The 15432-nt window shown below is 54.8% G+C and overlaps 3 protein-coding genes across 3 annotated transcripts; 2 read left to right on the forward strand and 1 right to left on the reverse strand.

Moving 5' to 3' along the window:
- Positions 1-1503: 1503 nt before the first annotated feature.
- G647_06602 (uncharacterized protein) lies at positions 1504-2620 on the forward strand (the record flags this gene model as incomplete). The annotated part of the gene is made up of 4 exons (XM_008730922.1): positions 1504-1784; positions 1841-2098; positions 2153-2292; positions 2373-2620. The coding sequence occupies 4 exons, from the start codon at positions 1504-1506 to the stop codon at positions 2618-2620; spliced, it is 927 nt and encodes a 308-aa protein (XP_008729144.1).
- Positions 2621-3187: 567 nt separating this feature from the next.
- On the reverse strand, positions 3188-4430 carry G647_06603 (uncharacterized protein; the record flags this gene model as incomplete). The annotated part of the gene is made up of 2 exons (XM_008730923.1): positions 3188-3324; positions 3389-4430. The coding sequence occupies 2 exons, from the start codon at positions 4428-4430 to the stop codon at positions 3188-3190; spliced, it is 1179 nt and encodes a 392-aa protein (XP_008729145.1).
- A 3969-nt stretch (positions 4431-8399) lies between these two features.
- Positions 8400-9148, forward strand: G647_06604 (uncharacterized protein; the record flags this gene model as incomplete). Its single annotated transcript, XM_008730924.1, has 3 exons — positions 8400-8528; positions 8582-8749; positions 8807-9148. 3 exons carry the CDS (start codon positions 8400-8402, stop codon positions 9146-9148), a joined length of 639 nt encoding a protein of 212 aa, XP_008729146.1.
- Between the last annotated feature and the right edge of the window lie 6284 nt (positions 9149-15432).

The following is a 15432-nucleotide window of genomic DNA, read 5'->3' on the forward strand; positions in this document are numbered from 1 at the left end:
GACGTAGGTAAGATGAGGCTGAGGACCGCAGATCTGTCCGGCAGAACAATGAGTCCAAGCCAGCGGACAAGACGTTGTTGAGGCCGATAGCACTGCCAGGGCAATTGACTAGCCAGTATTCACCGCACCACATGCAGTGTTGGACACAAGGTCGGACGGAGCTGAAGGCTGGCTGAGCAGTGATGGACACGGTGGACTCCGCTTGACTGGTCTGAATGCGCAATGTCGTGAAGATGAGAATGATCTGGGTGATTAGTGTAAGAAAGCCCTGGGCCGGACCCATGGCTTTGATAGCAACAGCCTCACAAGGGAGCCGCTGATCTGAGAGACCACTGCCGCGCCACGAGATGCGGGACAGAGGTGCACAACTCGGAACAGGAGCAGAACTTCACAGCCTGATGTTGAAAAGATCTAACTCTCCTCCCTGCCCTTGCACAGTGATGAAGCACGATCTCAGCTCGGAGGAAAGACTTTGAATTCGACGAAAGACGGCAGAAATCAGTGTGTGAAGAGAGAAGGGCTGTTAACGAGAGGTTGATAAGTCCCAAGTCAGCCACCGATGACGTTGCGCTGTCCACCTGGCCCGGGGATGGCTGTTCTGCAGATATGGAGGGGTTGTAGTGCACCACTAGGAGAACCCCAGGATGCGCCTTGCTGGCTGCGAGTCTGCCTACTCGTATTTGCGAAGCCACCGGTCTTGGCTCCCGCTTAAGGACGGCAGCGCCTACCGCAAAGGCGCTTGGGATCACCTTCTGTGCCCAGTAAAGGCATCAAACCTGTTTCAGAAGAGTTCTCTGCACAGCTGTAGTAAGCGAGGCCCGAAGGAGAGCATCTAGGATTCTCCCCAGCTATGTCTCAAGACAGTCACTGGTCAAGCTTTCTCTGCCATCCGGTACAGTACTTGCGTCTAGCAGACTTTAACAAGGGGTATAATGCTGCAGACTGGCCGAGCTGTTTGGAATGATGGCTGATGCAATGGATGGCAACTGGTGATCATCGAGTCGTCCCTCGAGTTGTCCTTCTCAGCCTTGTTCATTGACTGTGAGGTTGTCTCCAGCCACCCCAACCAGGAGTAATTGCAGAGTAGGAAACTGTGCATAGCTGCGAAGAGGCCAATCTGCTGATGGTTCGAGCCAATATGTCCGTCGACTAGTATAGACAAAAATCCCATTCGTGTCATGGGAAGCACTGCGAGGCTGGCAGGTCAACAGAAGTGTGCGAGATTTGGAAGCTTGATCAAGCTTAGCGGCGGACTTGGCACACTAGTGTCAAAATGGACTAGTCAGGGACAAGAGAGGCGCGTCGGTTCAAGCCCAAGGGATGAGGACGATGGACCCAAGATTCTGGAGAAGCGTGTTTGTCCTTCACCAAACACTTTCATTCATTCCTTCGTGCCATTCATTCACACTCTTTATTCGGTTTCTTCTACATTGCCGTCCCTCATTCTCCCCCGTGTCCTCTGCAGGTTGCTCGAACTCCGTAATTACAACACCCTGGTCAGCCATGCAACTCCGCGACATCCTCTCCACAGCTCTGGCTACGGCACCGCTGGCAGTGTCCGCAGCCGGCACACTTGGCTTCGCTGTGGGAAACACCAATCCCGATGGCTCCTGCAAGGTGCAATCCGACTTTGAAGCCGACTTCAAGGCCATCCAGAGCAACACCGATGCTCAAATAGTTCGAACCTACTCCTCTTCCGATATCTTTGGCAACCCGTGCCACACTCCCTCAGAGGTGCTCCCAGCTGCTAAGAACGCAGGCATCAAGGTGCTATTGGGCATGTGGTAAGTGGGGGATGCACAGATACAAGAGCCGGCACTGATGTGTACTGTCACTGTAGGCCCGACGGCGGTGCGTACGACAAGGAGAAGGCAGCAGTCGACGAAGCAGACCCAACCTCATTCGGCGATACTCTCTATGGCATCACCATCGGCTCCGAGGGCATGTACCGAGGCACCTACGACGGCGATGAGCTCCTGGGCTGGATCTCCGACATGCAAAAGTCCTACCCTGATACGCTGTTGGGGACTGCCGACAGCTGGAACTGCTGGAACAACGGATCCATGGACGCTATCATCCAAAGCGGGATCCAATTGATGTAGGAATTGCTGGGACCTACTTTTTTCAATACTGCTGATCATCTTCACTGTAGTCTCGCCAACGGGTTCGCCTACTGGCAGTACCAGGACATTTCCAACGCCACAAAGACCTACTTCGACGACATGGCCGCAGCGCTGGGACACGTCCAGGAAGTCACCGGCAGCTTGGACAAGGTCCACTTCATGAACGGCGGTATGTCCTTTGACACCTCTTACCCCACCGTAGAAAGCAAATCAAGGTTAGTCTCAAACTAATATTTTTTTCGTCCATAGAAACCGGCTGGCCAGGCACAGGCGGCTCCGACGCCGGCGCAGCCAAAGCAGGCGACGACAACATGGAGACCTACTGGCGCTCTGCCGTCTGCGGCCTCTTGGACTGGGGCGTCGATCTCTTCTGGTTCGAGGCATTCGACGAGCCCAACAAGGCCGACGCCATCGGCGACAACGGACAAGTGGCGAGTGAGAAGCACTGGGGCAGCTTCAGCAGCGATCGCTCCCCCAAGTTTGACATGCATTGCTAAGGTAGATTGGCTGCGCCAGATGTCTGCTCAGGTGACGGCCAGTTGGAATCATGTTTTTGCATACCGTAGTACTATGGTGTACATTTGTCTGGAGCGGCGATCGTTGGGTTTGCCAGGATCTCGCCCAGGAAATAGTACCTCATTTTCACCCATGGAGTAGCTTCAGGAATCAAGGGGCCACAGTTGCACATTCACAACGGGAAAGGATTGAAAAACAAAATGTGTGCTTAAGATCATAACATCTGTCCTGGAGGGTCAAGACATCGGTAGACAAAAATCCTGTTGAGCAGGCCTGCAAGGCTTCATTTCACTGTTCCAATCCATCCGAGACGCAACACCGGAAGGAAGGCTGAATTGCAGTCCTTCTCCAATATATCCGTCTCGTTGGTCGGGGTGTTCCGATTTGTGCAGTCTGTCCATTGAATATACAGGGTGGAGGAAGCGTCCCGCCAGTGGCTCATGGCTCATACAATACATGCCAATCCCGTACTCATTATCCCGTGTAGCTCGTACTCCGTTTGGGCCGCTTATGCCCGGTGCTTTGCGGACGCCCGATCCCATTCCAATTCATGCATCCATATGCTCGGCTAACGAAAGGACGATAAGATTGTTTATCGGACGATCATTCAACGTCCGAGCGTGACTATCATCGTCTCGACCGCGATCGGCTACTTCGCCTTGTTCTTCGATCGGAGGAACTTTCGCTACCTGCATTCAGAAGTTAGTAACCAGAGCACATGATTGGGATGATTCGTGGGTGTTACTCACTTGAGAATCTGGAATCCGTGTAGTAGGAGCTGTCGTAGGATACCGAGCTGCTCTTATCGCTGCGCCTGTTCTTCCTCTTCAGCCCGAGCCATAGCGCCAAAGCGCCTACACCGGCAGCCATCCAGCCCGCCGTGCCCCAGCCGCTCCTTCTCTTCTCTTCCACCACCTCGGACCTTGCAGGCCTCGTGCCGAACCAGGTTCTTCGGCCTCTGCCGCCGTGGGAGTGCCTTTCGACGTAGACTTCCTCCTCCGTTGTGCGCCTTCTTCTTGGCCCGAGCCCAAAGATCGCCAGCAGCCCGTCGATCAGGCCCTTAAAGATGCAGCAGGCGCAGAAGAGGAGGAGCAGGAAGATCCCGACGATGACGCCGATCACGATGCCGGCAATTGCGCCGCCGCTGAGACCGCCCCCAGAGTCAGTCTGTGTCCCCACAATGATGCTTCCGTCCGTACCCACGGGCGTCACGAAGGGCTGTGTGGTAGTTGCGCCTCCAATGCTCGTGACGGTGACGAGGGTGTTGCTGGTCGGTCGTATCGGGGCGCTGGCTGTGTTGGTGATGACCGTGGTCACGGTGTAGAGACTGCTGTAGTATCCCGAACTGCCTCCGCCCACGGCTGCGCAAATCCCGGCTGCTTGACAAAACTGTCCCGAGAGGCAGCAGACGTTGCCGCAAGGGGTTTCGCCCAGCGAGTACGAGCAGCTGAGTGTGGTGACGGGAATGTATGAACTGAAAGTCTCTGTGACGGTCTTGAGATCCGTCTGTACGTAGGTTGTGGTGTAGTATTGCCATTCTCCTGCGGCGGTGGTGGCGGCTGTCCCGGCGCCGCACTGAGCTTGGTTATTGGAATCAGTGTAGCAGACTTCGTCGGCTTCACAGCATAGTTGTCCGTAATATCCGCATGGATTCGAGCATCTCTTTCTAACATCTTGGAGGTCTTCGAAACTGTGCAGTAGGTCTGGTAGGAACCCCGCAATGACCGGTCTCGAGAGGAGAGCAGTGAGGACGAGACAGGCGAGGGAGGATGGCATGTCGCCAACTCGCATGATTGCGGCCCAAACCGCCGTGTCGCGGAAAATGGAGTGTTGTTGCCGCAAATTTGGGTGCGTTATCTTCGCATCGATGTCCACTGAGTTAGGATGGCGAGTTCTTGGATCGAACCGGCAACGGATATTTCCAAACGAGAGGCGTCAATCAACGAGAGCAGTGTACAGCAAAGGAAGGTTCAGATCAGAGAGCATTCAAAGATGTGGTCGAAGGTTGGGCAGCGCTGTTAGGGCTTTTTCGGCGCTGGCAGCTTCTGAAGTACCAACCTCTTCCTGCCACACAATTTCTTAGATGCACCCAAACATGAGATCAGCACCAAGATTAGTAGCCTGTTCGGGTGGCTGGGAAACAAGTTTAGATTGGTTTGACTAGATGGAACGGATCTCCTGTGTCTCGAGATGGTGAGTCAAACACCGCAACGTATGTGTTCGCTCTTGATCTCTGGTGAGTGAAATGCCGGACCTACCGCCGAATGGGAGCTGGAGCTTGGTGGCAGTTTCGCCGTGGGGGATGCTGCCTCGGCCACATGCTAATCAGGACGAGTATCCAGTGGTACCTAGCCTGCTTATCTGATCATCGATGTACCTCGAAATTTTGTACAAAGTGGTCGAGGCGATGAGCAGTCATACTGTGTACAGTGCAAGGTCAGGAAGCCTTTGAAAAGAGCAGACCGCGCTGCCCTTGCCTTGTCGCCTTCCGGCCCTGATTTCGGGGTGATCGCTGCCCTTTCCAACGAGCGCGTTTGACTAAGCCACTAGCCACCCCATCGGCTTCCTCGGCCGGTCCATCATGCCCCAGCCACCCGTCCAGCCGCCACAAGCTTATCCCTCGGTAAACCTGCCTCATAGGGCTGATTGTGAGGCAGTCATTCCGTGAGATCGTCCTCCTCCCTCGTGTCCCTCCTGCGACGAAGTACTCCGTACTCGAACCCGTACTCCGTACTTCCGGACGCGTGTTGGTTGTCAATCCCTTCTTCCGCCGTTGAAGTCCATATTTCGCAACTCTTCTTCTTCCGATTTCGTCTGATGACGTACCAGTAATCTGGCCTGGGCTGCTCACCGCAAGTGCGAATCTAGCAAAAACTGGTGCAGAATGACATCAATGGACTCTTCAGCTTCCGCGACTTCCTGGCGAGGCCTGCAGAGAACCCAAGAGAAGCTACGACTTCCTATCTGGCCAAGTCACGCATACCCCATGCTGATCCGACCAAGAAGAGAACACTTCTGGAATCGAAGAAGAACACGTAAACACGAGGGTCGGCCCACTCTGAATGCCAGGAACACCATCCCCCCTACCTCTAGCGAAACAGACCTATTCTCCGTTCAAGCTTTCCTGTCGATGCGTCAATCCAGCAATCCACATAGCATGCATGCTTGCTGCGTCATTTACGAGTGCGCCTGCTAGATTTCCGCCGCTACAGGCCCCGTTGCGACGAGAACCGTCAACTGGGTGGCATGACATCCGAGAGAAGTATCTAATTTTTGCTGGACGCCAGAGACGTTTGAAGTCGGGAGAGATTCGAGAAGTACAAGGTCAAGGAAGCCTCTGCCTTCTGAAGCAAATCGCAGCGCTCCTTAGCCTGTGTTCCCTGTTTTCACCTGCACCCGCATTCACTACCTTCCACCAACTCTGCTTACGCCTGCATAGACATTTGATAACGTCAGCTACTAACCATCTAACCTTCCTTCGGAAACCTCCTATTAACCCAGCAGCCAATCATACAATTCATCTCCCAAATGGCTTTTGTTCGTGTTCCAGCAGGGCGATGGGCACGTTTTGGACTTGGCTGTCAATGAAGTCTAGTCTCAGCCTGAGATATTGCAGAAGCGTCGCACAGGTCGCCGGGTGCGCCAAAACAGACATGATTCCGACGCCAATGCTGGCCTCGCGGTCGGGCCATTGAGCTCGATAGTGGATAAGCTCCAGATAGTGCCCCATTGCTCACAAGAAAGTCGGGAACAGGTCCTGTTAGGCAGGTCTTCCTGCACGGCGACTGCCGCCCCTCCCGATTGAGCCACGAGTTGGAGGATTTGTTCCGGTAGCCGGAGTAGACGGGCACGATGTCACTCACGAAGCGCTTGGCGAAATCTATGTCTTACCCAATCTTCGAGCTCGTCATCGCCACACACAATCAGCGCGAGAGACTCTTTCCAAACCGGCGCGGCTCTGACGAGCCGCCAAAGCTTGTTTGCATCCGGATTTCAGGCGTCAAGCCGCTCCGAAGCCACTATCCGCAATGAAGAAAACCTGGGTGATCGCCAAAAATGCGGAGCCATTCTCGTGCCGCCATCAGTGTGCTGCAACATCGTCGGTTCATGGTAACTGCAGTCCGCCGGGGAAACACCTCGCAACCACACTCGCACTCCTGCCACCTAGTCGCAAACAGTTAAAGACGCAGCATACGGCGGCGCGGCCAACGTCCTGGACGATAATGCATCTACGTAATAGATGCAATTGTCAGTTGCCGCATCGATTGGGGCAGTCATGAGCCTGTGAGCCTTTTAAGGGCTGAATGCCGAGGGTTATACCTTTTGCGCGAAGATCAGCGAGGCCCAACCACACTTGTCACCTTCCAGAATCCGGGTCACAATCAAGAGCTATTCCTGATTCAAGTGAGCCCCAGGATGTTTAGTCAATGTCGATCGGTGCGACCCCGACAAGCAGGATCGCTGTGAGACGTGTCAACGCGTAAGGACCTGGAGAAGCTCCTGCTGCGTGTCCATTCGCCGACCTAAGCGACAACCGCCACTGCTCCATGACCTTGCTGCCAATTTAGTCTCGTTGCTGCGGTAAGTTGTCAACGAGCTCTGTCCACTTCGGTCATGCTGCAAATCATGGCTTCGAACCGAGAAGCTGGTACCCTTGGACGCTTCGTAGATCGAGTGATCAGTATAGTGTCCCTTCCGGCGTTTGGCTCGGGAAACATGCGAAACGCGGACAGAAGTATTGAGCTGGCTTGCAACTGAGACACATATATCGTGAGGAAGAGCATGCACCAGCAGAGCATACTTTGGCCTTTTTGGCGGCCAATACCGACCAGGGCAAACCGCAAAATACTTATATGTTTCCCCGCTGGCTTGCTCCCAACAGAGATCGACCCTGTAAATGGAACACCCAAGTTGCATCTACAACCATTTTACCTTGTGGTTTTGGTTCAAGATGAACAGGTGGCCTTGTTTGGGTATAATCCCAAATCGGGCCTTCCCACACCGCAGCTGGGAACCGAAGTCAGTGGGTACCAGTTGAAGTCCGCCTGTGTGGCACGTCTCCAGGCACCGTTGTGTCATCGACTACCCACAGCACAACCCCAACACCGGATGTGCGGCGCTTATTTGTCTCTGCGTGTTTGTGTGCCTTGGACAGCCCGTTCAAGTCATCAACGATCCATCGACCACCGCCTATCCAGCTAATAATGAACTCCCAGTGCTCAAGCTTCAGTTGAGCTAGCTGTTCCGTCCTTAAGCCACAATCTACCTGAAAGAGAATGGTGCGAGGAGTAGGGGAGGCCTCGAGCCCCTCAATTCGGCTCAAGCTTCTGCCTGGCGCATGAAAGTTTGGCTGAGTCAAGCAGGATTCACGAGTCGTGCAGAAATGAACAAGGCAAGCCCCGGCCAGGACGCCATGCCAGTTACGACGGGTTGCGTCGACAAGTGCGCCTGCAGAAAGAGGAAAGCGCAGCTTTGGCATCGTTCGTTTTCCCGTTGATAGTGCGTGCTCCGATTGGACTCGCGTGGAGACTTGGAAAAGCACAGTCATTCGCGTCCATCGCAGACCCTGTTTGCTCGCCGAGTAGGCAGACCACCCTCGTACCCACGCCAGCCTCGTGTGCCATCGGGTCTTGTATAAGAGGACCGTTTGCCCTCCCCCGCCCTCTGTCTGTAAGAATCCTCTCCAGACCGAACTCACAACGAAACTCTCGAACAACACCCAAGCCTTAGATCCTTAGAGACAGACGTCCTTGACTCAACATGACTGACTACCACTCCACCAACGGCTGGTCTCAACAATCGGGTGGCTTTTCTCCTATGGATACATCTTTCCAGTGGGACTACGCTGGCGTCCAATCACCCAAGAACATGGTTAGCCATTACAACGACGTGAGCAGCCTCCTCGCGAAACAAAAGCATGAGTTTGCTAACACGAAGTGCAGCTGTTGCAAAGAGCCGCCGATTTCTACGCCACGCTCGACAACTCTTTCGACAGTATGTCATCGTCAGGTTCAGACCGATCGTACAGGTCGACGCCTGAGCGACGAACGCCACCCACTACCAGCAGTGTTGTGGCCCAAGTCAAAAGTTCAATTCCGGACAAGATCGAGGTCAGTCCGGAACTCCAACCCAGCTTATCTCGTGTCACAGGACTAACAACTCGACAGAGGAGACGAGAACAAAACCGCTCTTCCCAGCGAGCATACCGAGAACGAAAGGAGCGCCATCAGAAGGAGCTCGAGGGCCAAATCGCTCAATGGCAGCAAAAGCACCAACTTCTTTCTCGATCGTACTCGCAGCAGACCGAGGAAGTCGCCCGACTCAAGTCGCAAATCGAGCAACTCAACAGCGAGATCTCCAATCTCCAGAGCGGTTTGCCGACCCTTTGCGGCTCACTATGCCAGTCACCGCAAGAATTTGACCTAGTACCGTTTTTCAAGGCGGATTCTCTGAGCCCGCAGAGTACTCCTCGGATGTCGCATTCGACTCCAAGCAGGCGTGGCTCTTAGATGCGCAAAGATGACGTGGAATTTTTCTCTATTGGTTTGCATAGCGCAAGGCTGGCGTGTCCAAGGGGCGTTTCGGTCGACGGTGATTTTCTAGGCGCTTGAGGAAAGATTTCGCGGTCAATATGCATTCAAGCGAGAGGGCGGTTGTGTGTATTCGACAGCATTCAAGGCTGGCACTTCCGTGCGAGTGTACGCATCTACGACGAGGAAAATTGGAACACGCAGCCCCCAGAGGATTACTGCAGAAGGACATGTAATGCACACCAAGTTCCCCGTGGGAAGAACTTTTTGGCTTAGGCCTGTCTCCATCCCTGGCGACTTTTTTTGATAGAATCCTCTTCCTGAACTGGCACGCGTCAGATGGGATCGAGCGAACTGAGAAATCTCTACCATACAATTTCCGGGCCCGGTCATTGTCCTGGGTCAGTTCTTCTTTCTCTCCCGTTGGGCAGCTGACTTGCAATCTGCTACTGCATGCATCTACCGTCAACACGGGATAGAGTTGGGTGATCAGATCATGCTCCGAAAGGGTCTTCGGCAACCGTGCCGGGAAACACCATGCTGCTCTTGGAGTTGGGTTGTGAGTTTGAGCTGCAGGGCATGAGTAAGACATTTGGCCGGGTGTCTGAGCGAGTTACATAACCACACCTGCAGAAGCCCCCTGCCCGTAACTCGGTCAGCCATCGGTCAAGTGGGCTGGCACCCAGCGTGCGTGCGACCAGTAGAACCTCCGGCCAGCAAGCAGGGGCCTGTCCGCCGTCCGCGCATCGTTAGCACGGAGACCTCTTGGCAATTTCCCGCTTGAGGATCGCCACGGGATGTGATTGTGATTGCCAGGCTGCTGCCACGTGGGATGGCATGCGGTGGATGCGGTGGATGCGCTGGTGGCCGGGTGATGACTGTGCTGGTTCCCTTTGTAGTCACCGTTGTTTTGCCATTTAGGCGACCAGACGGTCGGCGAATCACTGGATGGTGACCCCCGCGGCACGCCATATCGAACATCAAGAGCCTGACCTAGGCCGCTTGGCTGGCTTCGTGGCGTGAATATAGTCGTTCTTCCTCGCGACTATCTGTGGTTTCGTGAAGGGCAGGCAGGGAAGATCGCTCCATCAAGGCCAGTCGCTGGGCAAGTCTCCCAGCTGATGACAATGGTATTCAAGCCCCGATCTCTGGACATATGATTGGCCTCCCTTGACGAGGAGGAATATGCAAGCTGGGAACCAATCCGAACTGCAGATTCGATTTCTCTGAATGGGAAAGACGCCGACGCGGATCGAGATATGACAGATGAAGGCCGGCCAATTGCGGACCGGAATATCACACGAGAAGGCCGACCACTACTTGGACGGAACGGACAAGACTCGAGGGTCGCGGAGCACACGATACTCGTAATGTGCTTGTGAAACCGCACCCAGCCGAATCTCAGAATTTAGCCTGTGTGACGTCGTGGGAGCTGTGGAGCGAAGCCACGTTCCTGCAAAGGAGGTAGAAGGTGAGGTCTCGGAGGTCACAGACTCAGACTCAGACTTCAGACTCAGGCTCAGGCTTACTACCTTGACTCCGGCCCTGTTTCCCTCCGTGGTCTTTCCGGACATACACCCAGCGTGGTACGCCTTGTGTGACCAGGTACTCAGTACGGAGTACCTTTGCCGAATGTAGCCCACAGGCTAGACCTGGCTCTTAGCAGTGTCGCACGAGGAAGCTTTCCAAAGCCCCGTGAAGATACAGTAGCTACGCGCTGCGAGATTCGAGCGGCATCCCGCTGAGGGCAATGCCGAAATGTGCCGGTTGATACCGTTCCTTGAAGCAGACGGTCTACGGTGCGAAAGGTACGGAGCAACACAGGGATATTTCCTGGTGGGGAAGGTGGTCGCAATGTACCGATCCCGGGCCCTGGATGAGTGCGCTCGGGGTTGAACGACCCCTGGAGTTTGGCCCATCAGGCGAACGCTGTGACTGATGAAGAATACTCCTCCACAAACCGCTGGTCAGCCGTGCCCAGGATGACAGAGCCAGGTCGGGCCAGGTCCACGGTGCGTCCAAGTCGCCTCGAGTCCAGGCCTCGAGTCCACCACGGCTTCCCTGCTAGGCTAGGTAGCTAGCTACGCTGCCGTCGACCATCCCCTTTACTGAAGGAGCACTACTGGTCACCCACGAGTCTACCGTGTCCTGGGTTACACGGGAGTTCCAAACATATCAGATCTCCTCGTGCGGTACGGAGTACCTCTGGTTGAAGTTGGTCCCCGGGACTTCACAGGTCACTTGGAGCTCTTCGAACATGCGAGACCTACCGACTCCGTGAGATCAGGTACACACAGCATTCTCACAGTAGCCTGGCTGAACCTCTTCGTAAGGGACCAAACCCTGCCACCATCTGCAGAGGGAGATCCAGTGTCTCCAGCCTCGTCGGTGCTCGTCACCGGCAAAGCCCGCAAGGTCTGTTACTTGTCCATGAGACGTACCCACGCCTCCCCACTTGGTGTAGATGGATTCCCACCGCTGGGCGACCGTCTCTGCTACCGGCCCCAGTCTACCACAGTAGATCGTCGATCTCCCTCCCGATCTCTCCGGGGTTCGATGCATGCACAATGATGTCTGCTCGGTACTTGTCTACACACACCACATCTGGTGCAGCTACCGAACCATGTGCGCCGCTCAACGGGCCCGAGCTGGGTCGCCATCGAAGATCGGCCATCTCCCGCCCTCGCCGGCGCTGCGGTCGTGGGCTACCCAGCTTTCTAGAAGGCAGCCGGATCGCACTGGTCTTTGTCTCTGCCCTCCTTCCGAGTTTGGGTACAACGTCGCGCGGGTAAAAATGTAGCAACCCGGAACTTCCCGAGCCCGAGCGGATTGAGAGAGCTGCAGGGATGCAATGTTCGCCATATACGTACCAACTGCCCTTTCACCGCACTTACATGTCGAGCATGTACGAGTGCGGGCTTGTCCTCCCTCGACAGAAGTAGCACTCTCCTCACCGTTCTTGGCAAACGATGACAGTGACTGATTGGTGGCATTTTCACTGGCAATTCTGGTGCTGGTGATGCCGATGCCCTCCTCCGTGCGTTGTCACCGAGGACATTCAAGTCTGTACCACTGAGGAAACCATCCCTGCTAATTACTGGGTGGATGCCCGCTCGCGGGAAATGACCGGAGCTTGAAGATTCGTCGCAGCTCATCATAGCTCCTCTCCCACCAAATCGTGAAGTATTCTGTTGTTGCATTCTCCCGTCCCAAACCAGCCTCTGGCCCCGACGTACCCTCCTAGCTGTGAGCCTGCGACATCCTACCGCGAACTATTACTGTCGGCGGCCAGGTATTGGTGGAATCGCCATGCTGCTGGCAGCGGAGAAGAAGCAAACAGAGATGTCTGCCTTGAGCCATAGTGCTATTGGCGCCGAAATGTTTGTCTACAACGCCAGCGTCCCACACAGAGAGTCAAAATCGCTGCCACCAGCGGCCGCATCAGGAGGCTCCATTCCCGTCGGATATCTCTATACGGGATGTATGCAGAGCTCGCCTGGCCAGCGAAGAATGGAGGCTTTGACTCAACACACACCCCCCGCTTTGGCTAGCTATTGCTTTCTCTCAAGAAAATGCTTGTCCTGTACAAGCAGCACCGCTAGCATCGAACCGGTGCGAGATCTGGTCGAGGTCTAACCTGCACTCTTCAATCACGTATCCTTGTGTCAATCCGCCGCGGGTCGACCGCCACCGGAAAATGATTCCCTCCCTAGGCAGAGGTGGGCTCTTCGCGCCGCAGGTTGCAGCATATGGTCTCTGCGATATTGACATGGATGGTCTGCGCGCGTTCCGAACACGCGTCCCTTGACCATGGTCGATGTTCGCGCAGTGGTGCTGAACAGGCTCTTCTACTCAATTACAGAATCGAGCGTTCAGTACGTATTGTCTTGTACGACCCGGAACTGCGCGCGCGGAGAAACGAGGCAGTCTACATCCTTTCCCCGATGGTGCAGCCATCTCTGTCACTCATTGAAACTCAGTCGTCCATCCGAATTGGGTTCCATCCCTCTTCTCCGTCCTCGATCCTACCGGGCAGAATCCGGGCATCATAAAGTCATTGTCAATCCGGTCGATCGCTCGATGACTCGCAGTTCGGAGAGACGTAGGACAGGGGAAGACAGAAGGACGTGGCACTCGTAGGATTTCTTAGACGCCAGAGGGACATCAAAGAGATAGAACAGGATCCCGGAAGATAAAACACGCCATGACAGACAAGTCACCGTCGGCGATACCTTTTCCCAGAGTGGCAAAAGCTGGGGTGCTTATGCATGATTTGTCAAAGCCTGGAACTCTGTCATTCGACGAACTCGTCGGAGTAATTACTGGCTCACGGCAGAAACTTGGGGATTCTTTCAAGGAGCGACGCCTACACCGCATCTAATGTACAGTATTGTACGTACAGGTGGACTCGGACTCTGGACTAGACGATCTCTTTGATGCAGACCTAACCCAGGCAGGCCCCGGCCATGTACGTATACACAGGTGATGATCTACGCTAGTCTCCAAGTCTGCTTGAAACAAAAGTCTCCGGAGGTCCGTCCGGACCAAGTACTCAGTACACGGTGCATGGTGTATGGTACACGCATAGCGCGATCGGCAGATTTCGGGCGTGGTACGAGCAGGACCGCGCGGCCACGCTCCCGTCCTTCCTGAACCCCGGACCCAAATACTTTGTGTGATCATACCATATTACATATAAAATGTGTACGGTGTACGGCGTACTATATGGCCCACTACCCACAGAACATGGCGTGGTCCGCGTCGATCGGGGTGCTCGGTGTCTTCAATGTCGAAGGAGTGAAGGGATCGACACCCGATCGACGTATGATCTAAGATTACCCACTCCGTAACTCGTTCTGTGTACAGTAGTAACTCCCGGCTCCCGCGCCTTCCACCGTAGAATGATAGAGCGTCGTCGTTATCACTACTGCACGGACTGCAGTGATCCTGCTCGGCAAAGGCCTAGGTGTGTCGCGCGAAAGCCTCACGTTCGTGTGCCGGGATACAGTTATCAAAGCTTGTCCGCGCGTGACGCTCCTGCATGACAGCGGAGGTGAGCTACAATAATGGAGCCAAGTACCTATTTACTTACGCAGAATGTTCTCCGTACTGACCGTACGATGTGCTACGTACTCGGCGCGTTAGCTTCAAGGGTCGTAGTTCCTGCCTGGGACGTATGTTGCGTGGGCCGGGTATGTAGCTTGGTTGTTGGCAGAACTTTCCTCCCTTCCTACATGGCTCTTGAACAGCTAATTAACACAGCACACATTTTGGACATGTACCATAACGCACTACTATAGTGAAGCAGCCGGTGGGCTAGCCGCCTGGGACAGGCCTGCACTGACTTGACCTGCAAGGATATGTATTTACATGGCATATAGAGCATGATACACGGTCTTCGTAGAGGGCAGGCCATCCAGGCCCAGCCCAGACAGCCCAGCCCAGCCCAGCCCAGCCCAGTCACGCATTTTGCTATCCGGGATCAAATTCAGTGCGCTTTCCCAGCTCACACGTCCACATCCACGTGCACGTCCACCGACAGGCGGACCCGGCCGCCTTGCACCCTGTGTCCGCCGCTCTGGCACTGAACGTCCGGTCGGAGCCGGAATGATGAATGTCGAGGTGCAAGTTTACGCTCAGTCTCATTTTCGCAAATGTCGGCGGAACGATCGCGGCTCACCCCGAGTGTCTCCCGCACACGGGCGTCAGAAGGTCGAGGAAGGGACCAACCATCGCTTTCCCAACACTATCCAAGCAGGTGTGCGGGATACGGTATACGGCCCACGGTACATGGTGCGTGCAGCATGGGTCATGGCTTGTTTGCCTGTTGGACGCATGGCTTGGCGTCGCTGTACATCGGTCTTTGCGCCAGCGTTGGCTCGGCATCAGCATCGACAATCTCGATATGATACAATCCTTGTCCACAGTATCCCCAAGGCGGGACTTTTGCGAACACGAACCAGAGCACTCACTTGGACCGAGGGCGTTGAAGCTATGTAGGTGGCAACAGTGGTCGAGGTTCAACTATCCTGTGCCGCTTTGTCATTGTGAGTCTTTCAGCTGCGTCTCTTATCATGAAGGCGAAACCTCAGGCCACAAGTGGGGAAGAATTCAAGCGCGGCCCATCCGGCAATTGAAGCTGAAGATGGCATTTGCATTGACAGCGAACGGTAGGGGAACTCTCTGTCGTGGAGCCAGGGATACCCAAGATAAGCAAGCTATGGCGGAAGAAGGGGGATCTAGGACAAGTATTGCCGACCCAG

The sequence above is a fragment of the Cladophialophora carrionii genome, assembly GCF_000365165.1.
Source record: "Cladophialophora carrionii CBS 160.54 unplaced genomic scaffold supercont1.5, whole genome shotgun sequence".
Taxonomy (NCBI): Eukaryota; Fungi; Ascomycota; class Eurotiomycetes; order Chaetothyriales; family Herpotrichiellaceae; genus Cladophialophora; species Cladophialophora carrionii.